A 24,175-nucleotide genomic window follows, 5' to 3' on the forward strand; every position below is an offset into this window, starting at 1 on the left:
CCCCTGGTGATCACTTTGAAACAATTTCTAGATATCATTTAATCTCATATGAAATATTTTATTATATATTCCTAAAAGATAAGCATTCTTTTAATAAACATAATTACAATAGTATTATCATACCTTAAACAATAGTGATAATTCCTCGATATCATTAAATATCAGTGTTCTGATTTTCCCTAATATTTCATAAATATTTCCTCCCCATTGGCGTGTTTGAATCCAGAGCTAAACACGATGCGTATGTTATATTTGGTTAGTATGTCTCTGAGGTCTCTTTTTATCTCCATCTTTCTCTCTTTTTTCCCCTGGAAGGTTATTTCTTGAAGAAACCAGTTTTACTTTTCTTTAGTTTTTGTTATTTGCTGTCTTCATCTCTGACATGTTATCTAGCGTGCTCATCTATATCACAGGTCTTATAAACTGTAGAGTTTGGTAGGCTTGATCTGATTCAGGATTAATTTTTGACTTCATATAGGTCAAAAGTTTTTGACCTTCATAGGTACTTCATAGGTGGAATGGCCCTTCCACCAGGAGATATTTACTGTCCTTTCTTTATGATGTGAGCCCCCTTTGTTGGTTATTGCTTTGATCCACTATTTAATTAGGAGTTTAAAAAGTGGTGACAGTCTGATTCTGTTATCCCTTCTTCACTGTTATTTGGGGAACTTATATAAAAGGCCAACTTTGAATTTTAAAGCTGTTTCTTTGTAATTTCCCAGAATGGCTTCCTTTGGATGGAAGAGGAAAATTGGCGAGAAGGTCTCAAAGGTCACTTCCCAGCAGTTTGAAGCTGAAGCTGCCGATGAGAAGGATGTAGTTGAGAATGAAGAAGGGAACTGGCTTCATGCCATTAAACGTAGGAAAGAAATTCTCTTTGAGGGCTGTGCTGAGAAAAGTAAGCAGCTGAAGGATGAAGGAGCCAGTTTGGCTGAAAATAAAAGGTATGTTTTTAGAGTTTTCTTATAGAGAACAGTTTACATTTCTGTCAGTAATGAGATGAAGAGTTGTGAATTCTATAAATTCATGTTTTAAAAATCTGATCTAGGTGCTAAATTAATCAAATAAATAAGTTTTAAAGACACCTTTAAATAGTCCCACGAAGTCTGAAAGTTTGTAGAAGAGTCTCTAAGATTCTTGGAGTGTCTGCTTTGCCATCATTTTTGTTCTGTCTGAAGAAGAGTAAATGTAAGTAAAATATAATCCAAGTTCTTGGTTGGTGGGAGATAGTTTAATTTCCGGAAACTTCCTCCTTGTGTTATTGTATACCAGACAAATTAGGTGTTTCCTGAAGGGCTTTGAGGACATGTGCTTTTTTTTTTTTTTTTTTAGAGATTTTATCTCTAAATAAGAGAGAGAGAGAGAGCAAGCCCAAGTAGGGGGAGTGGCAGGCAGAGGGAGAAGCAGGCTTCCCGTGGAAGCAGGGAGCCCGATGCGGGGCTCGATCCCAGGACCCCGGGATCACGACCCGAGCCGAAGGCAGACGCTTAACGACTGAGCCACGCAGGCGTCCCTCCCTTTACCCATTTCTGTTTTCCTTTTTTTTTTTTCTTCCCCCTACTTTCTTGTTCCTTTTCCCCTGTCTCTGATTAGGTCTTTCAGTGGGACCAAAAATCATTCTTTCACAAATCAGTGGGGACTGGACCCATTGGTTAGTAGATTCTATACAGAAAGCTGGAATTCTCCAGAGGAAAAGAAAATGATCTGTATCTAATACCACATAGAAAGATGTACTCTAGAGAGCTAAAAAAAATCTCAGTGTGAAATGTAAAACTACACAGTTAATGAAAGAAAATATGGAAGGGTATCTTTATAACCTAGAGGTGGAGAAGGACATTTATACTTTTAAAAATTTCAAATCTATATTAGAGTTGAAATAATAGTTCAATCCCTATGTTCCTGCTAGCTAGATAAAAAATTCCAATAATTGTTTTATCTATCTATTTCTATACATACATATACATACACTGACATGTAATTATAAACTTAAAATTTTTTTTTTTGTGATCTGTTTGAAAGTAAGTTGTAGACATAATGATACCTCTCTCCTAATTTAGCATGAGAGAATAAGGGTATTTTGGGGCACCTGGCTAGCTCAGTCAGTGAAGCGTGTAGCTTCTGATCTCTAGGTCGTGAGTTCGAGCCCCAGGTTGGGCATGGAGCCTGCTTAAAAAAAAAAGAATAAGGATATTCTCTTAATAAAGACCATAACTATTAAATCTGTGAACATTAACAATTCTGTAAACTAATATGCAGTCCCTATTTAGATTTTTCTAATTTTCATTGAAATGTCTTTTACAGTTTGTTTTTTTTTTTTTAAACCAGGATCCAATCAGAGTTCATACATTCCATATTTTTGTTATATCTCTTTAGTGTCTACTTAGGTCCCCTACTTTCTCCTTCATGATACTGACCTTTTTGAAGAGTCTAGACCAGTTTTCTTTTTGATTGTTCCCTTATGGATGTCATTTAATTTGTTCCTCTATCTCATGTGTTTCTTATAAACTGAGGTGTGGAGATTTGATTTAGATTCTGATTGACTTTTTGGCAAGAGTACTTAATAGTCAGGTTTGTACACTCTATGTATCATATTAGGAGAGGAATAACATCAGGTTGTCATCAATGCAGCCATTTGAAAGACATTATGCCTGTGTCAGTCTGCTGTGTTTAGTATCTGCTGAAAGTCATATTTTAATAAAAATCTTGAAACATTGGGGTGCCTGAGTGGCTCAGTCAGTTAAGTGTCTGCCTTCGGCTCAGGTCATGATCTTAGGGTCTTGGGATCAAGTCCTGCATCAGGCTCCCTGCTCAGCAGGGAGTCTGCTTCTTCCTCTCTCCACTCATGCTCTCTCTCTGTATCTCTCAAATAAATAAATAATATATTTTTAAAAATATTTTTTTATCCTTGGTGAAGGAAATATACTGTATCTTTCAAATAAATAAAGTATTTAAAAAATAATATTTTTTTATCCTTGGTGAAGGAAATATACTAAGAGAATTACACTAATCAACACAAGGAGTGTTGTTTTATTTGCACTGAGGATGTGATTTTGAGAAGATATATGTATGGTTAGCAGGAGTAGTATCTGAATAGGTCAGTGTTTAGGACAATACTCTTCAGATCATGTAAAGATCTAAAATCAGGCCTGTGTGCCTTTGACTGGTATCTTCCATGTGGTAATGAGAAATTTGAGAAATTAAAAATAGTACTGAACAAAAAGCAGTTTTTTTCTCTTTGTTCTTTTTTTCTTCTTCCCTAATTAAAATTGGTCAGGGTGGGTATAAGATTCCTTATTAGTCATTTTTGTCATGAATGAGTCAAAGTTGAAGAAACAACATTTTAGTTTCTAGATCTGTTTATATTTTTGATTCTTGGAGTAATCTTTTATTAATGTATTTTAATATAAAACATCAAATGGTGCCTAAACTATAATATATTAGCACCTCAAATTGAAAATGAATGATGGAAGATAAATAACAATCAAGGACAATTAACATGTTACATTATATTCTGAATTCTATTTATGGTATTTTAGGCATAAAAAGTTTTCTTCTGTAGAACTTTGCAAGATTGACCGTTCTGTCTCAGAAGAAAACCCACTATAAATTTTCCACATTTAGGAAATCGTTTTTAGAACATCGATAAAACTTCTTTAGAAATTCCTGTAAATGCCTGTTAAGAGTTCATTAACTTTGTTTTTGCCCTTTTCTCTAGACCACACTAGTGAGCAGGAGGGAAAAGCTATTCAGTTATTGCCATGGGAGTCCCTCTGAATTTCCTGTGGTACAAGGGAGATAGCAACTCTGTAGATAAACAAAATAACTCTTGTCTTCTGCCTGCATGTCAAAACATGAGTCATTTCACCAAAGTCAGCTGGGTTGGATGCTTTATTTTGAATGAAGAACACTGTGAAATGATTGAGTTTTTTTTGCTGGTTAGCATTTGTTTTGGAGTAATATATACACAGCTTTAGAAGATAACAGAATAAAAAGAATCTAGTGGGATTGAACAATAATAGATTGAACTAAATAGAAATAATAGTTTAAAAAGACCTAAGATAATATTAAACTTAAGTAACATGAGGAATAAAAAATAATATAAGGAGGAATAGTGAAGCTAAATTAAAAAAAGAAACACTTCAAAACCTCAGTGCCTGTCTTCTGAATCAACTTCATCTTTAAGCATTCTCATTATCACTACATTTTAGCCACATTGGCCTTCCTTGTGTTTTTGAACACAGTTTTTATACACTTTGTCCTGTGATGCTCTGTCTGAGAAGCTCTTATCTTCTGTTTTCTGATGTTTCTCTTCTTGTCCTTACCTCTGCTCTCATGTGGTCATCTCCATGAGCCCCTCTCTGAGCATCCAGTCGGAGGTAGTGCCCCCAAATTAGAACAATTTGTGGCACCTATCAGACCCTCAAATGAAGCTGTAAACGTAATGAAATTCTGATCAAAATCCCAGCAGGCTTGATTTGTAGTAATTGACAAGTTTATCCTAAAATTCATATGGAAATGCAAAGAATCTAGACTGGCCACAACAATTTTATGGACCAAAAAATATGTAGAGAACTTACACTACTTTATTGCATCAGCGCATTCTTGAATGCGGTGCCTTAATAGTATCATTGTGAGAATGGACATCTACAGATCAGAAAAGAATATAAGGTACAGAAATGACTCACATTTATGTGCTAGTTGATCAAAGTTAAAACATCTGGTTATCAAAAGGCATAATTAAGAAAATGAAAATTCAGGCCACAGACTGGGAGAAAATATTTATAATGCATATATCTGACATAGGACATTTTCCTAGACTACATAAGGCACAACTCAGTGGCAAGACACTAGCCAATTAAAAAATGGTTGCAGAGTTTGACCTGAAGCTTTACAAAAGAAGATACATGAATGGCCAGTAAGCACAGGAAGAGCTGCTCAGCATGATTAGTCACCAGAAAACTTCAAATTAAAACCACAGCATACTACTACATAACCGCTGGAGTGCTAAAATTGAGAAGACTGACAAAATCAAGCGAGAATGTGGAGCAACTCAAACTTTCAAGCCATTCTTCATGAAAATGTAAAGTTAAACGTACAGTTTACCATACAATCCGGCAATCTGTTCCCTCCAAGATATTTATTCAGGAGAAAGGAAAACATATATTCACTCAAAGACTTACATAACAATGTTCCTAGTAGTTTTATTCACAGTGGCCATGAAGTGGAAACAATCAAAATGTCCATCAACAGGTGAATAATGGATAAATCAATTGTGGTGTATCTATCCAGTAGTATCCTACGGAGCAATGAAAAGGAATGATTGATGCATCCAGAAATAATTATGCTCAGAGAAAGAAATCAGAGTGTCTATTATCTGTTTCCTCTGTGTAAATCTCTCTAAAGACAAATCTAATCTATAGTGACAATCCTATTGAGTGGTGAATGCATCAAAAAATCATTATGTTCAGAGAAAGAAGTCAAAGAGGGCATACTGTCTGATTCCATCTATGTAAATCCCTAAATGGAACTCTAATCTATAGTGTTTGTCCGGAGCCAGAAATTGGGGTGGGTTGACTGCAAAAGGGCCTAGGGAACATTTTGGGTTAATAAAAATGTTCTTTATTATGAATGCTTGTGGTATTTACATGGGTGTATACATTTGTAAAAACTCATTGAAGGGTATGCTTAAAATGGGTACATGTTTTGGCATCTAGATTATACTCCACTAAATTTGATTTAAAAAAAAAGGGGGGAGTGCCTAGGCAGCTCGGTGGGTTTAGCATCTGACTCTTGATTTCAGCTTGGGTCGTGGCTCAGGGTCACCGTGTTAGCTTTTTAAATTATTTCCTGTGCTCTGGGAGCAGTGGCAGAAGTCCCCAGTCTGGAAATGGGGAGGGGGAATTTTGCAGTTGCACATATTCCCAGTTCTCAAGTTAGAATCTCACCTCCTCAAGTTAGCCTCTCAGAGGTTATATAAAATCATGTCACCTTTTTTAGGTCTTTTTTTCTCTTTTGTAAAATGATGGTAAGGATAAGTGCATCAAAATATGGAACAGCTTTGAACTTGGAATGAGTACTGATCATCAGAATGGTAGAGGAGCAGGGATGTCTCTGGAGGAATTGCTAGAGAGGGAGGAAGGGAGGAAGGTTGAGGAAGAAGAGGGAACTGCTCGCACTTCCTAGGATACGAGCTTTTGCCTCCTTGTGATTTTCTTCCTTCCTTCCCTCTCTCCCTCCTTCCTTCCTTTGCTTTCTTTCCTCTTTCTGTCTTTTTTGCACTTAATATTTTCTCATTTAGTTTTATTTAGCACTTAGAGTGTGATCTGAACACGTGAAATGTAGCGCAATCCAAGTGTGTTAATGTCATTCTTCCTCAAAAGGCAGCACAAGTTTTTGGCATTATAGTCTCCTGCTGTCAGCTTACTTCATTGGTAACTTAACTACTCTTAGGAAACTTTTGTTTGCAATTGACTGGTTTTTAAGATCTGAAGTTCTAACTTAGAGTATTTATGATTCTTTGTAACCAAAAACTGGTGTTCTCTTCTATCTAAAACACTAAGTAATTTTGATGCACAGGGGCAGTATTGTGAATATAGTGAATAAGAGTGTGGATGTGGAAGTCATTTTACCTCTGTTCAGATCCTAGCTTTATCATGTCTGTCTGTAAAACCTTTGGCAGATTATTAACTTTTTAAGTGTCAATTTCCTCATGTGTAAAATGGTAAGACTTCTCTCATAGACAATTGGGGGATTAAAAGGCAAGTCCACGTGAAAGAGCTTAACATGTCACCTAGCACCTCGGAAACATTCAATAAATGTACTTCAGATATTGTATTTTAGGATTTTATATGTGATTGGCACATTTCATGTAGTGTTAAGATTTTTCATAAGTTATTTTGTGCGGACACCTCTTTCTAGAATCTGGGATATACCCCTCAGGAGTCCCATGGGGTGTGAGTCCCAGCTTTGATACGTTGGCTTTCAAGGTTTCCACCGCTAGAGGGTGGTGTTTGATTATGTAGCTAAGTTGTCTGACTTTCCTCTGTGGGAATTAGTGTATGTGTGTGAAGCAGAAATATAATTAGAATGTACCATGAATCTTATCTCTTGTCTAGAAAAGTATACGTATCAAAGTGAACGTGAAGGCAGTCTGGCTGTGTGGCACACAGCCTGTTGACATCAGCATGCATCTGTTTAATGACCATGATCTTCATTTAGATGGCATGGCGTCTGTTCCTCCCTCTCTTTTGGTTTCTTCTCACTGGTGTACGAATAATACCTTGATAACAACCATTTAAAAAGCTTCCCTTGCCTGCACATGCCCTACCATTTCTTCACTCCCCTTTCACCACAAACTTCATTTCTTGATGAATCATCCTCTGGGTCTATTCCAGTCAGGTTTCTATTCCCACTGGCCCCCCGCAGCCACTCTTGTGAAGGTTTTATGACCTCTGTTCACCACGTCCCAGTTCCCATTCACAGCACCTGTCATCATTCAGCATAGCTGACCGCTGTCGCATCTATAGCACCACACTCACGTTTTCTCTTTTGTCCCACTGTCCACTTCTTAATCTTCTTGGCTTCCTCCTCTTGTGTTCATTTTCTAAATATTGGCGGGCCACAGTATTTAGGAAGTACTTCTTGTCTTTTCTATATCCTTTTTTCCCCTTCTTAAACTTATATAGTCTCCTTTCAGTACCCTCTCTATCTTGATGACTGCCGAATATGCCTGGAGTGCTGTCTTCCCACCTGAATTCCAGACTCTTAAATCTCCAGAGTTTACTTTATACCCACTTGGATGTCTAATTTGTATCTCAGACTGAACATGTACTAAGGAGAACTCTTGATTTGTCTTGCAAACATCTGGTACATTTTAGTCTTCCCCATGTCGGTAAAAGGCATCACCATTTACCCAGTTACTTAAGCCTGAAAGCTAGGAGGCAGCTCCATGGGGTTCTGTGCCAGTACAGAGCTAGTCAGCCCCGGGCACCCCTGACTGCCCGCCCCACCTGCTGTTCTCACGGTCATAAAGCCTTGGCAGCTGCTGCTGGTCATAGCCCAAACAGCCCACATTCATGGAGCTACCTGACGATCCAGTGATGGGTCACAGCTTGACACTGGCCAGATTAGACCCGTAGGTGCTCTGGAGCAAGTGGGTCACACGCTGAGAAGTGTGAAGGGTTAAAACCTTGTGGGGTAGAATTTGGTGGGAGACAGGGTAAGGACGGCAACCGGCAGAGAAATTCTTTTCCCTTCTTCCTCTCACTGGACAGTTTCCAAGACACACAGGTTTTGTACAGTCTTCTGAAGAAGTTCTACAAGATTAGCAGCCATCTGTTTGGTTTTGAAGCTGTTGCCAGCTTAGCAGATGCCTTGTATTTATTCTCCCTCTTTCCTGCCTTCTCTTTTTTCCCCTCACTCTTCCTTCCCTGGGATCCTGCTCCCCACAAAGAGTAAGCTTCGGCCTCAAGCTCTGTTTCCCAGGGAACCTGAGCTAAGACGTCATCCTGGATTCTTTCTTTCTTTCTTTCTTCTTTCTTTCTTTCTTTCTTTCTTTCTTTCTTTCTTTCTTTCTTTCTTTCTTTCTTTCTTTCTTTCTTTCTTTCTTTCTTTCTTCCTTCCTTCCTTCCTTCCTTCCTTCCTTCCTTCCTTTCTTCCTTCCTTTCTTCCTTTCTTCCTTTCTTTCTTTCTTTCTTCCTTTCTTCCTTTCTTCTTTCTTTCTTCCTTTCTTTCTTCCTTTCTTTCTTCCTTTCTTCCTTTCTTCCTTTCTTTCCTTTCTTTCCTTTCTTTCCTTTCTTTCTTCTTTCCTTTTCTTTTCTTTCTTTTTTCTTTTCTCTTTTTTCTTTTCTTTCTTTCTTTTTTCTTTTCTCTTTTCTTTTTTCTTTTCTTTTCTTTTCTTTTCTTCTTTTCTTTTTTCTTTTCTTTTTTTCTCTCTTCATATCCAGGTTAAGTTGGCTTTATTTTTGAAACTAAATCTTTTTTATCCTCTCTGTTCCCATTGCTGTCATGCTAATCTAATCTACTCTCATCTCTTACCTGGATCATTCAGGTGGTCTCCTAACAGCTTCCCTGTGCTCCTTCTTACCCCTCTACAGACCATTCTCCTCCCTGGGCCTGACTGATCTTTTCAAAATATAAATCATGTCTCTGTGTTGCATCAGATCTCTACAGATTCCACCTCACACATGCAATTAAAGTCACACTCATACTGTGGCCTCAATCCGCCCCTTGCACCTCTCATTCCCCTCCCTCCTCCTACTAAAGCCACGCTGGTTGTCTTTGCTTTCCTCGAACAGTCAGGTGTTTGGCCCTCCCTTGCCTTGGGCGCTTCCCTTTGTCCAGAATGAACTTTCTCCAGATCTTCAGTTAGCTGACCACTTTTTTGTCAGTCAGATCACAGCTCAAATGCCTTTCTAGAGAGATCTTTTCTTACCACACATTCGGAGTAGCCATCGGGTTACTCCCTTTCACATCCCTCCACTTTTAACTTAGGTTTGTTTTCTTTCTCTGCCTTCTTCCTGCATGCAAACATTCTTGAATGGAAGATCTAGAAAAATAGTAGGGCCATTTTATATCTTGTTGAATGCTGCATCCTCAGTACCTAGAATACTACCTGGCCCAGAGATGATGCTTAATAAATATCAAATGAACAAGCTGACAACTATAGAGCTCATTAAGCTTGAAGTGGTAGTAAATTAGAAGTCTAATTGGGAACCAAGTAGTTAAACACTTTGGCATTGCTGTTCGATAAATGAGTGTGCTCACTTGCTTGGCTTGATCACCAGCTGTTCTTGACCTCGGTGTAGGGCTTACCTCATGCTGCCCCGTGTGATCGCTGTGCCCATTCTCTTTGCACTAGCTTACCAGCACACGGTTAAGGTTGTCTTTAAACTGGCTGAATCAGACTTTGGTCACTTATTAACCACAGTGACTTTAAACCGAGTTTTTATCTTGTAATGCTTCCTATCCACCAGCTGCAGTAGGGCTGTGTCTGTTCAGTTTGTTCCAAACCGAAGTTGAATTAAGAGATATGCTGGAGAAGTTATGAGAGACCATCGATTTATTGGGTGCCAAGTTTCCTGTGATGCAAAAATGGAGGAACTGGGTGGTGCCACCCTTTGTAGGCCAGGAGAAGTTTATCAGGGAGACATGAAAAATGAGGGCGGGAAGGGAATTCAGTAAGCTTATGGTAGTGAAGTAAATGCCCATCAGTTGCTGCTTTGGTGGAAAACCCGCTCACTTGTTCCTTTAAACCTTCGCATGTCCTGTGGGCATAAAGCACATTTCACTTAGCAAAGCCTTCAAAATAAAAGCAGCACCATTGAGGGGGTAGAGTGGACTTTTTTTTTTTTTTTTTTTGCCCTCAAATCTGTGTGCCTGTGTTTGTACATGTATATGTTCGTGTGGGTATCTGTGTATGCATGCTCCCTAATGAAAAAAAACAACAACTAGTAGTGATCAGTGTTATCTGAACTTCTCATTTTGTATTTTGTGATAATGTAAGCAACTTGAGGGGTGGGAGGGTGGGGATGGGGGAGGCTGCCCTGTTTCTCAGGAATAACGCTGTTAGCATCTTGGACAGGACAGGTCTTTGTTGATCAGGATTGCCCCTTGTCTTGCTGGTTGTTAGCATCCCCAAACCCTTGTCACTAGTGCCTCTAAGTCATAATGACAACCAGAACCGCTCTGTAAATTGATATAATGCTTGCCATGGGGTGGTAACGGTTCCTGGTTGAGTTAGGCAGAAAATAGGACTGAAAGTGAAAAGGACATTTGACAAATATGACAAATTTTAAGTGGTTGGACCAAGTAATGCAGGGGTTGGCAAACCACAGCCAGTTTTTATAAAGTTTTATTGGACGCAAACGTGCACATTTGTTTATGTATTATTTGTGGCTGATTTTTGTGCAACAGCAGAGTTGAGCAGTTGTGACGGAGACTGGTCCACAGAGCCTGAAATACTCATTATGTGGTGCTTTACTGGATTGACCTTGGTCTCTGGACCAGCCCCTTTCTCTAAAGCCATAGACTCCTGAAACCTCACACATCCCAGGGTCTTAAAGTTCTTCTGCTCTACCTAGAATTTTAATCTCTTGGTTCTTTCTACCCATATTCCCATTCTCCTAGTCTTGGGATTTCTTGTAATTTCTATACCTGGAATGGTAAGCTGGAACAAAGTAAGAATTAAGGTATTTGCTACTTTTGTTTTAGGGTAAAATTTGTTTTCATTTCTTTCCTTTTTTAAAAAAAAATGTATTTTCAGCATGCTAGTTTTTGTCCCCACTTGTCATGTCTTTCATGCTTTTCTTTGCTGCTTTCCAAGACTTCTCTTGGAGAAGATAAGACAAATGAGGTAGATAGAATCTGGGATATTAGCACCTTCTGTGTGCCTGGCCATGTTCTGGGTGTTGTAGAGAGTACAGGTGAATCTACCTTTGGTCCCTGAACTCATTAGTGAAGAGAAGATACAAATACATGGAAAATTAAAGAAAAATGAAGTGGAAGACAGCATTGGGGTAGTTGGAAAAGCATTAGTCTTGTAACTGTAAGAACTAGCTTCTTGGTTTTCACAGGATTAATACCATGTGCCTGTGGACTGGTCCCATAGCTGCTCTCTACCTTTGTTTCCTCTTCAGTAAAATGAGAACAAGTAATGCCAATCTTGGAGGACTTTTATGAGCACTAAGTGAGTGGACTTTTTGTGAGAATAACTGTTTATTAAGTGATGGGTATTGAAAGTACTTTGTAAAACATAAAGTACTTTAGGAACACAAGTGATACTATGTGGTCAGGTAAGTGGTACTCATATGGTCTTCATGAAGAACGGAATTTTAACTTGGTCTTAGAGGAGAGAGAGCCTTTGAATAGTGAAGAGGGGGAGGAAGGAAATCCTAGATATTCATATGTTTGTGCACTGGGGGACCCCCATGAACAAAGGAAGAAATGATATGTGGGTGGGGATTGGGCACATACGCAGCTGAGTGGAGCAGAGTTGTGGGTGGGGGGTAGTAGAAAAAAGATTGGACTGATAAGCTAATACTGGAAGAAATAGATTCACTAGTTTTAAGTCCTATAGAATTTACTGCTACTCCATTTCTTAGAATATTATGAGTAGGAGGATTATTATGAAGGAATAACTTAATTTTTCAGAAAGTAGAACATAGCAGATTTCCAAAGTTTTTCATGTTGTCTCTGAAATAACATTCGGAAATATTTAGAGATAGGCTGGAAGCCACCCATGATTTGCCTGAAGAGGTACAACCGCTTTCTTTTTAGATGACATAGTTACTGCTTTTAGATACAGTATCATTAAAGCTTAGTGGATAATCACACCAGGAGACCAAATTTCTGGGCTGTACATACTTTTTGTTAAGAACATTATAGGGAATAGGTATAAAGAGTCGAAATGGAATGGGTGTTACGTATTGAGTGTCATGTACTTTTCTCCCCCCTCCGTTATCTGTTACATACGAGTTTTTCTAATGCTTTTCTGAGATGTATCCTACATGGTCATGTGGACTTTATACTTTTTAACAAGTTGCTGGATTTAATTTGTTAATACTTTGGGATTTTTATATTTAGCTTATGCACTAGAAAAAGTCTTCAGTGATTATTAGGATTCTCTTTTTTCAGATACTGTATCTTTCTTAGGACAAAAGCATTCTTTATTTTTATTGCTAGATTGTCCAAATATGCTGAAACGCATTAGGACTCTTAAGACTACATTTGTAACTGTGGTATTTAAAACTGTGGCTTAGGCAGTGGCAGCTATTTCGTGGCCAGGGCCATAGTGTCCTCGTTTATCCCACAAAGACTGTTTACCGCTCCTGTGTCTACCTTATTCCTTCAGACATTATTGGTATGTGTTAGGTCCTATCATGTTAGGTGCCTACAGCTGCGTGTACCGTGGTGTGCACAGAGCTTCTGTTTTAAACAGAGAAACAAATGTAAAGTTTCAAATTCTATAAAGAAAAATAACTGGGTATCATGAGCCACCCTGTATCCACAAGAATGATTTAGGCAGGGGGGTCAGAGTGAGCCTCTCTGACAAAGCAAGAAGGCAAGTTGATGGGGTTTAGCTAGGGAAGGGAGTCCTATTTATTATTTTGCCTTTTGCATAATTTGTGATTTTGTCATATATTTGTCATTAAAATAAGATAAGCTCACTTGCTATAGTCCTGCCCATTTATTTACATGTTTTAATTTGATTCAAGTTATTCTGTGATACTGGAATTAATGTCTAGTGAATTTTATTTTGTGACATTTGTGTGTATGCTCCATGAGTGAATAATATAGATGGTAAAATAATTTTAAATGATCTCTATATCTGAAGTAGAAATTGGGAGATTAAAATTGTGACTTTTTACTTGTTTTAGAAAACAGGTTGTCTAGTGTGGTAAGGAAGAGAGAGCAATTGCTTTCAATACAATAACAACTAAGAAACATCCTGCACTAGGTAGGAGTTGGCATCATTGTTTTAATTTGCTTTGGAAAATGACCTTTATTCAGTGTGTGTCCACCTTGATGTAATTTCAGAGCTCCTTCCTACTGTTTCCGGAGGTAATTGATCCACCCTAAGTTGTTTGTTCTTTTCTGTAAATAAATTAGACACTTTTAAGATATGTTTGTTCTTTTGTGTAACTGAATAGTTGAAGTTTAAGTGATTACTGAAAGTGGACTTTTTGACTTAACCTAATCCTGTGTCCACATAATTTCAATAAGTGATCGTGACTAAAACTCGGAGCAGTTTAGGATTTATTTTTTGAAAGTCTACTTCTATCTTGTCTCTTGCCTGATAGACTCACACAGGGACTCTGGTCAGAGCAGCATCTCAGCACTTCTTCCCAATCCACTTCCCCTTCCCCTAAATATGTATGTTTTGAGAAAATATGCAGTGATAAGGAAGTGTGTTTTTTCTCTTTTATTGCCTTTTCGTTCTTTTTCTTTCTGAGCTTATCTTAATTTACGGAAATTAGGTTCCTTATGATGAATGTTCGTTGTATGACTTACACATTATTTTGTCCTTGCTTTCTTTGGAATGCTACTCCAGATGCTAGACAGAGAACTTAAAATTTTTAACTTACCCATTTTTTTTTGTTTAATTCAGAAAATTGATCATTGTCTAAAAGTTGGACCCTGATTTACCATACAATTGGAAGTCACACAGCTTTCACAGAAATATAATCTATCTAAATATAATCTATCTAAATCAACTATCTAAAACTACTTTCAATCTCATTGTAATGTCTGTGTGAAAGCTCTTACAAAATCAAAGAAGTAAACTAAACTTTTAATTTCAAATATTATATTCTGAACAAAGGAAAGCCACTTCCAATAAGAAAATATAAACTGAGCCAGAAAAGTTATTTCTATCATGAAGCATTTCTGGGCGCAATTATTGTAAATATTATTAGAAATATAATATAAAATAAGGTGAAAACTTTAAAGTTATTGATGACATAGTTTTTAATGAGGAAATAAAATTATGAATGTTAATATTAGCTAGGGATTTGCTAAAAATGTAGCTGTATAGAAATAGCTTTTAGAGGAGGCGCCTGGCTGGCTCAGTTGGTAGAGCACACAGCTCTTAATCTCAGGGTCCTAAGTTCAAGCCCCATATTGGGCGTGGGCCTACTTTAACAAAAAAAAAAAAAAAAAAGCTTTTAGGAAACTTTTTTTTTTTAATTTAAGTAATCTCTATACCCAGCGTGGGATAGAAATAGCATTTAAATTTGTCTTGATATTTCCATATAAGGATGTAAAATTGTGTGATAGAAATCAAATAGAAATCTGTCATGATATTAGTGGAAAGTGATACTCATTTGTGGCTAGTTACATTTTATTTGACATAGAAAAAATGCTATAACATTTCTTCTTAAATACGGTCAACCGTCTTTCATGGATTCTGCATTTATTTATTTTTTTTAAAAAAAGATTTTATTTGAGAGAGTGAGCAGGAGAGAGAGAGCATGAGCAGGGGAAGAGACGGGGAGAGCCAGGGGGAGAGGGAGAAGCAAAGTCCCTGTTGAGCCGGGAGCCTGATGTGGGGCTTGATTCCAGGACCCTGGGATCACGACCTGAGCTGAAGGCAGACACTGAACCGGCTGAGCCACCCAGGTGCCCCTGGATTCTGCAATTATGAGTTTACCCATTCACTGAAGTATATTGGTAACCTCCAAATCAATACTCATGGTGCTTTCACAATCATTAGTGGACATGCACAGAGCTGAGAAAAATTTGAGTGCCTGCTGTGTATGTTCCTAGGTGAGTCACACAAGGTGAAACCGTGCCTCCTTGTTTCAGCTCTTATACTGTAAACAAGTGTCCTTTTGTGGTCTAAGTTATATTTCCCACACTTATGTGCCTTTTTTCAGTGGTTTTGCTGTTTAAAATGGCCCTCAAATATAGTTCAGAAGTGCTGTCTCGTGTTCCTAAGGACAAGAAGGCTGTGATTACAGATTTTACAGAGAAAATATGTGTGTGTTCAGTAAGCTTTGTCCAGGCATGAGTTACAGTGCTGTTGCCCGTGAGTTCAATGTTAATGAATCAGCAGTATTTATTAAATAAGATAATCTTTAAACAGAAACACATAAAACAAGGCTATATGTTAATCAGTTGATAAAAATAGGACCAGGGGTTTGCAGGAACTTAACCCTGTATTTTCCCTACGAGCAATGATTCAGTATTTGCTAATTCAGTCTTTACAGTGACTTTATAGAACATAACTATGGGAATGAGAATCAACTATATCTGGAATAAAGCTTTTGAGTTTAGTAGTGCTTTAATGTATGCAACTTTTCTTTTTATCGAAAATTTAAATAATCAGGACAAGTAATTAAAGTTTACTCTAAAGCTGTGTAAAATCTAAATCTTTCTGGTTCCCGGTTTTAGAAAGTAAGAGTCTGGATAGTAAGAGATCTACTATACAGCCATTTTGTTTTTTAAGGCAGTTCTATACATAATAATACAAAATGATCTCCAAGATATATTAAGTAAAAAGGGCGAGGGAGAGAATGGTGTATATGTTTAGAATGTTACCATTAATGATGTTTTAAAAGATACATAGGTCCACATGCTTATAAATCTAAAGATTATCTTTGACAGGATATCAAGGAACTGGTAACTGGTTGCCCGTGGGAAAGTGATCTAATAGGCCAGAGGACAGGAGTGAAGGCAAGATTTACTTTTTTTTTTTTTTAAAGATTTTATTTATTTATTTGACAGAGAGAGAGAGAGCGAGAGAGGGAACACAAGCAGGGGGAGTGGGAGAGGGAGAAGCAGGCCTCCTGCTGAGCAGGGAGCCTGATGCCGGGCTCGATCCCAGGACCCTGGGATCATGACCTGAGCCGAAGGCAGACGCTTAATGACTGAGCCACCCAGGCGCCCAAGATTTACTTTTCATTGTACATATTTTGGGGCACTTGGGTGGGGTAGTTGGTTAAGTGTCTGACTCTTGGTTTCAGCTCAGGTCATGATCTCAGGGTTGAGATTGAGCCCAATGTGGGGCAGCACAGATTCTGCTTAAGATTCTCTGTCTCATCCTCCCGCCTCCACCACCACCTCCCCCAGTGAGCATGCTCTCTTTGTCTAAAAAAAAAACAAAACACATTTTTTTTTTTTTTTGAGTATATTGTTACCAAATAACAGATGGGTTTTAAAGGTCAGATGCTTAACCCCCTGAGCCACCTAGGCGACCCAGCAGGTCATATTAATAGAAAATCTGAAGGGGAGGAGCGTAGACAAGTAAGTATAATATTTCTTTCTTTCCTCATTGGCTTTTTTCTTAAAGGAAATTAATGAGAATGATATCTTAAGTTATACCATCCTTCCTTCTAAAGTGATCTCATTTCCAGTCAGTTTTTTTTTTTTTTTTTTAAAGATTTTACTTATTTGACAGAGAGAGACACAGTGAGAGAGGGAACACAAGCAGGGGGAGTGGGAGAGGGAGAAGCAGGCTTCCTGCCGAGCAGGGAGCCCAATGCGGGGCTCGATCCCAGGACCCTGGGATCTCGACCTGAGCCGAAGGCAGACGCTTAACGACTGAGCCACCCAGGTGCCCCTCTAGTCAGTTTTATATCAAGTATAATATGTGTATATTTGACCTCCAAAATATAGTTTTTCTTCTTCAACAATTATTCATAGCCCACTACCTTCCAAAAAGATAATTGCAATGGCCAGAGGGTAATTTTTTCCAGTTTTGTTGAGATATAACTGATGCATAACATTATGTAAGTTTAAGGTATAGAATGTGATGATTTGATAAAGATATATATTGCAGAATGATTACCACAGTAAAAGGTTAGTTGACATATCCATCACCTCACATAATTGCTTTTTTTGTATGGTGGGAATATTTAAGATTTACTCTCTTAGCAGCTTTTAAGTATAATATCTTAACAGTAGAGGATTCATTTGAATGAATTTTGTATTGAAACAGTAGTAATCAGTCTCTGAACATTATGCTACAGAGAGAAGCATTTGATAATTTAAAGACAAAAAATGTTTCATATGTGTGATACACATTAAAACAAACTGAAAGAATATACAGTAAAGTGTTAACTATATTAACTATGGTTGTCTTTAATTTCTGTGTGGGGGCTATGTGTGTGTATGTGTGCACTTTCCTATATTTTCTGATTCTTCTCTATTTGTGTATTCAGGAAATAATTTTTTATGTCAGAACAATTATATCAAAACAAGTGTCATTTACTTAGGTATAGAATACCAGGAAGACCTGATTTAAGAACATTTTGTATTAAAAAAAATCAAACACTTCATGTAAGCCAACCACGCGTTTTAGTTGGCAGCATGGATTTGCGATCTTAGGCTGCCGTAATAGATGTACACGTGCGGGTCGGAGAAGGAAGGGACCCTACTGGGGTCTGCAGATCCTGCCTTCCCCCTCCTTCCCTTGCTCTCTTATCCGCAAGCTGTGGTCTTTGTACCCTTGAGTCCCACCAGTCAAGTTCAGACTTTCTCGTTCCTTCTCTGTAAGTTCCTTTTTATCTTCTCCTTTGCTGACTTGAGTACCAGGTGAGGTCCTTACATCTTTTCTCTGCCACCATTCTTTTTTAAAATTATGTTTTGCTTAGGGGCGCCTGGGTGGCTCAGTCGTTAGGCGTCTGCCTTCGGCTCAGGTCGTGATCCCAGGGTCCTGGGACCGAGTCCCACATTGGGCTCCCCGCTCGGCGGGAAGCCTGCTTCTCCTTCTCCCACTCCCCCTCCCCCTGCTTGTGTTCCTTCTCTGTCTCTCTGTCAAATAAATAAATAAAGTCTTCAAAAAAAAAATAAAATTATGTTTTGCTTAAAGGAAGCTACTTTATATGGGGGCTGGGAAAGGAAGGAGTCTAAGAACGGCACCTTTGAGGGGTTAGCACACAGGTCCAAACGGTGTGATCTCCAGCTACTTTTCTGTGACCAGGGGGTGGGGGTGGGGGGTTGGAGGGTGGGGAGGGGCAGAGGGAGACAGAGAATCCCTGACTGTAGGGCTCGTTCTCATGACCCTGAGATCATGACCTGAGCCAGAATCCAGAGTCCGATGCTCAACCGACTGAGTCACCCAGGTGCCCCAGTTGATGGTGTTTTAATAGAGGGAATTAAATAAGAATTTTGATGGTACCTGAAAAGATACCTTAAATGGCTTACTTTGAAGTGCTTTAGGCAGTTTCTAGCTAACATTGACATATGAATTATCTAAAAATAACTGTGAGTTTCAGATTCCCAATGAGGGTAACTAGGGGCCAGCAACAGGACACAGTGGTTTAACTGGCCCGTGTCTATCACCTGCTGAGCACAGAGTTTGTATGGAAAATTGTGTGCCAGCTACTCACTCCTGTATGGGCCACGCTAATGGGCATAGCCTGACACTGTGCAGAAGTGACCGGATGTGTGGAAAGCAGAGAGACGTATGGAGCACTCCGGGCAGTGAGGTGGAGGAAGAGCACTGACAGCAGCTGGTGAGACTGCATGTTTCTACTATTGCTTTCCACTTTGGGGACCCTGGCTCTAGATAGATGCTTGAGTTTGGGAAAATCCTTGATAACTAAATCATTTTCAATTGGCAAAGCTCTTAGAGGTGTGATTTGTGGCAAAAATACAGATTCTAAGGACTACATGCACCCCCATGTTTATAGCAGCATTATCAACAATAGCCAAACTGGAGAGAACCCAAATGTCCATCGACTGATGAATGGATAAAGATGTGATCTCTCTCTCTCTCTCTCTCTCTCTGTTTATTTTTATTTATATTTATACACACACACACACACACACACACACACAATAGAATATTACCCAGCCATCAAACAGAATGAAATCTTGCCATTTGCAACGACATTGACGGAGCTAGAATGTATTATGCTAAGTGAAATAAGTCAGTCACAGAAAGACAGATACCATATGATCTCACTCCTATGTGGAATTTAAGAAAGAAAACATGAATGTATGGGAAGGGGGAAAAGAGAAAAAGGAGAGAGGGAAACAAGCCATAAGAGACTCAATGATAGAGAACAAACAGGGTTAATTGAGGGAGGTGGGGGGCAAACGAAATGGGTGATGGGTATTAAGGAGGGCACTTGTTACGATGAGCACTGGGTATTGTATGTAAGTGATGAATCACTGATTTCTACTCCAGAAACCAATATTGCACTGTATGTTAACTACCTAAAATTTTTTTAAAAAGAATATTTCTTTTTTTTTAAAGATTTTATTTATTTATTTTAGAGAGGGAGAGAGCAGGAGCAGGGGGGGCGTGGCAGAGGGAGAAGCAGACTCCCCGCTGAGCAGGGCTCCATCCCAGGACCCTGAGATCATGACCTGAGCTGAAGGCTGACGCTTAACCGACCGAGCCACCGAGCCTCCTAGGCTTCCCCCCAAAAGAATATTTCTGATGCAGGCAGAAGCAGGGAGAAACACCGCGGTGTAGTAGCACATCATAAAAATAAAGTGAATAATGGTCACACGGTATTCCTAAAATTCTAGTAGTCTTTCACCCAGAATTAAGCACAGTGTTCAAATAGGTAACTTTTCAGTGCTCAGCAGGGGCCCCTGTTAGGGAAGAAGATATTAACTGTGGTCCAGGCAGGAGTTCTGATAGCCATGTCTGCATTTTTGGATTGGTTTGCCTGGAAGCAAAGACTGTCAGCTTTTGCAGGGGGAATCTGAAGCGTATAACTCTACATAGCCTGCTACTACAAAGTAGCAATAGCCACTAACTAGTATGGCCTATCATGGCCTCAGGCAGGATGTGTAAAGCACACTCCCACCATGTTCACCCTCACCCTGCTGCTAGCCGTGGAGTTGGCTCTGTGGTAGACTTATTTTCAGGTGTCTATAGCCTGTTTGTCATTTGCCAAGATGACATGAGACCCCTGAAAATGGAACTGCCCATTCGTATTCCTTGCTAGTCAAGGAACTGTCTAGTCAGGTGAAAACAGAATGTACTTTTTTATGTTCTTCAACTTTCCATTTTCTCCCAAATGTCGCCTTTATTTCTTTATTTCACTGTCCTCTGTTTAAATAATGATCAGTGCATATTGGCCCACATTTTGGTTGTTGTGTTTGGTTTGGATCTTCACATATTCAAGTAGGAAATTATGCAGAAGAACACATAGAGAGGAAATGAAGGGTCTGGAAAACAGGTAACGATGAGTGATTCAAGAGAAGATTGCACATGATATGTCTTAATATGCTTTGAAAGATACTATCAATGGTTCACAACCTTGGTGTTTATTAGCATTTCCTGGTTCAAAAAATATAGATGCCTGGGCCCTCCTCTGAGAATATCTGTTTTAGTTGAGCTGAGGCAAGGATCAGCTCTGTGTGTGTGTGTGTGTGTGTGTGTGTGTGTGTAGTGTATTTCTTCCCTTCCAGAATCTCCCTAGATCATTCTGGTGTAGCCAAGAATTAAAACTAGTCTATTACATATTTTCTGTTTAGCTTGAGAAAGCAGAATTAGTAGCACTGGGGGAAAGGTACAGAATAGAAAGTTTCAGCTCATCATCCTGGAAAATATTCTGGTAAATAGAACTTTCTCTTTCTAGAGATATTCAGGTATACATGAGTTAACCACTTGTGAAGGATGCTGTGAAAATGCCTGCTTGGGATAACATGGAGGACTTCGTCATTCCTTAATTTTATTTAAAAAAGAAAGTTCTGCAGTGCTTCTGCAGATTTGGCATGTGATGTGCTAAGATCAGTTTTAGGCAGAATGAGTTTGAGGTATCTTCGTGGAGATGTTAGTTGACCATATGGCTCTGGAGCTCACACGAAAAACCTGACAAGGAGGACATCAGTGGAAAGGTGGTAGTGGAAATCACCATCTCTAAACTGTTTTCCATTCATTTGACCCATTTTTTATAAGCTTACCATGTATTAATAGTGATGAAAAGATATTATAGTTCCTGAGCTCATGGAATTTACAGACAAGGAAAATTAAAACTGAAGAATCTTTTTTTTTTTTTAAGATTTATTTATTTTAGAGAAAGTGCAAGTGGGGGGAGCGGAGGGTGGAGGGGCAGAGGGAGAGAGAATCCTCAAGCAGACTCCCTGCTGAATGCAGAGACTAATGCAGGGCTCAATCCCACGACCCTGAGATCATGATCTGAGTCGAAATCAAGAGTTGAACATTCAACCAACTGAGCTATCGATGTGTCCGAAAACTGAAGTCTTTACACAATCAACAGGCAACTTCTTAAAGTGTTCTGTGTCAGCTAGATTGTTTCAGTAGAGCCCAGGATTGCAACTGGATTGTAAATTCCTCAGAAAAGTCCTTTGTGGTACTTCTAACTTGTATGACAACATTTGCAGACATTGAGGTTGATGAAAAAGGGAAATTTTGGTACTGATTTCTCAGCCCAGAAAGTAAAATTGGGGAAAGATTTCTAAGATCTCTTTTACTTATATTTGTCTTTTTCTCTTTTGCTGTCCTTTCCCTTTATCTCTTAATTTTTCTTGCTTTTGTAACAGTATTATTAGTGTCAGTTCTTGAATAGAGCTATTTCTTGATATACAATTATTCCTTAGTATCTGATTTTAAAATTTGGTCATGTACTCTCAAGGACTTACTAAAAATATGATACTAATGTAACTTAACCACAGATATCGAGAGGCAATTCAAAAATGGGATGAAGCACTGCAGTTAACCCCAGATGATGCCACCCTGTATGAGATGAAATCACAGGTAATGATTATGAAGAATTTCATTTGCATTATGAAATCTCACTGTGTTGTGTTCATATGTGTTTGGTGAACAGTAATGAACCAAAATGGCATTTCTTTCCATTTTCTTTGTTGAATATGTCTTTTTCAAATTTGTCAACGTTTCCTTTCCAAAATATGTTACCATATTATTATTATTGGTGGGCCCTGGGTGAAATATTATCACCGTATTATTTATGACTCTGCCTTTTGCATGACTTTAGAAATTCATTTATTTTCACAATGAAGCTAACTTATTTTAACCTATGGTAAGATATGAAAAGAAGGCTATCTTTTAGGAAGTCAGTGGTGATTTCTTAAATAAATGAAATGTGTTTGCTTTCCTTGGAAATTAATTGTAGTGGACTGAGCAATAGCTTTATTTCTTCAGAATGAGGATGGTTGGACTCTGAATGATATTTCTCTAAAAATGGCCCAGTCCTTAGCAAAAGGTCAGAATAGACTCAAATTTTTAATAGTTTAAAAATAACATTTGAATTTTAAAAATACATTTCTATTATTTTGTGGGAAAGTCTATAAAGAAAATCTCTGAGCACTTGGATTAAGTTATCCAAAAGACTTTAAAATCGCTAATGGAATATCAAACATATTTTGGCAGGGAATAGTTACAGTTCAGCCTTGATCTACACACCTTACTGATATCTTTCAGATGATGATCTCAAACATAAGGGACATTCTTTATCAGCTTTGATTTTAGTTTAGCCAAGAAAACCCCAAATAAATTATGTCTGCTGAATGAAGTGCTGTTGAGGACCTTCATTTGGTTAAGTCTTTGACTTTCAGTCTTGACTACGTATATATTAAAGACAGTGTTTGTGGTAAACTATATGAAATAAATTAATTTGCAACCTGATAACGATAGTTGTGTTACAGATCTTGTGAAATGTAAATGGTCCCAAAGATGATAGATAAAATCTAGCCCTTTCCCATAGACTGAAGCGGTAGGTTCTGGCACTCCCTATTTTTCTCTTTGTATGGTTTGAAGAACGCAGTTGTGGGGAGGCCTGTGGAGTGTTTAAATGATTTTTGTAGCAGGAAGATGTTCATAGGATGGGTGGTTGAGCAAAAAAACACCTGGGGTCCCCTGAAAACCACATTGTAAATAGAATAATAAGTGGAATTAAGAGTTCAAATATCTGTGAGCCACCATGGCTAGATCATGACCACCTTATTTTAACCAGATAGACAGCAGGGTTCAATAACTGAAAAGGGGATAGTTTATATTTTCATAGTTATTTTAGAAATAGGAAGAAGAATAGTCATTCCTGACCCTGCATGGCAAAGGAGTGTGTCAGAACCACTGAGATGCTATATTTACCAGACTAAAAATATTTTTTTAAAAATGAAAAAGTTTACATATGGTTATTCATTAGTAGTTTGCTAGTTTATAAATATTACTGACAGGTTTTGTTTCTTTTTTTTTGGCTATAGGTCCTAATGTCTCTTCATGAAATGTTCCCAGCAGTACATGCAGCTGAAATGGCTGTCCAGAGAAATCCACATTCATGGGAGTCTTGGCAAACTTTGGGCCGTGCTCAGCTTGGATTAGGAGAGATAGTCCTGGTAAGGAAGTTAGATTGTTATAATGACGAAATTTTATTCTGACATGTTTTTGATTAGCTGAACCAAAAAGTAAATAGCCATTTATCATATCTATGCAAAAAGTAAATAGCAAATTACCTCTTAAATGTATTAAGCCATAGGGGCGCCTGGGTGGCTCAGATGGTTAAGTGTCTGCCTTCGGCTCAGGTCATGGTCCCAGGGTCCTCGGATTGAGCCCCGCATTGAGCCCTGCATCGGGCTCCCTGCTCAGCGGGGAGTCTGCTTCTCCCTCTCCCACTCCTCCTGCTTGTGTTCCCTCTCTCGCTGTGTCTCTGTCAGATAAATAAATAAAATCTTAAAAAAAAAAGTATTAAGCCATAGACACAGATCAAAGTTATTATTGAACATCTTTTTC

At 38.5% G+C, this 24,175-nt stretch overlaps 1 protein-coding gene across 3 annotated transcripts in view; it reads left to right on the plus strand.

The window, feature by feature from the left end:
* The window catches only part of TTC33 (tetratricopeptide repeat domain 33), a 32,417-nt gene that overhangs the window by 3,253 nt on the left and 4,989 nt on the right, over nt 1-24,175 (plus strand). For all 3 annotated transcript variants that reach the window (XM_028098052.2, XM_028098054.2, XM_028098053.2), the window contains exons 2-4: nt 723-944; nt 22,099-22,180; nt 23,650-23,781. In XM_028098052.2, coding sequence (XP_027953853.1) covers nt 723-944; nt 22,099-22,180; nt 23,650-23,781 — 436 coding nt within the window. The remainder of the gene's footprint in view (nt 1-722; nt 945-22,098; nt 22,181-23,649; nt 23,782-24,175) is intronic.

The sequence above is a fragment of the Eumetopias jubatus genome, unplaced genomic scaffold, assembly GCF_037043125.1.
Source record: "Eumetopias jubatus isolate StellerSeaLion01/CBP00866 unplaced genomic scaffold, mEumJub1_p1.0 scaffold_5, whole genome shotgun sequence".
NCBI classification, from domain to species: Eukaryota; Metazoa; Chordata; class Mammalia; order Carnivora; family Otariidae; genus Eumetopias; species Eumetopias jubatus.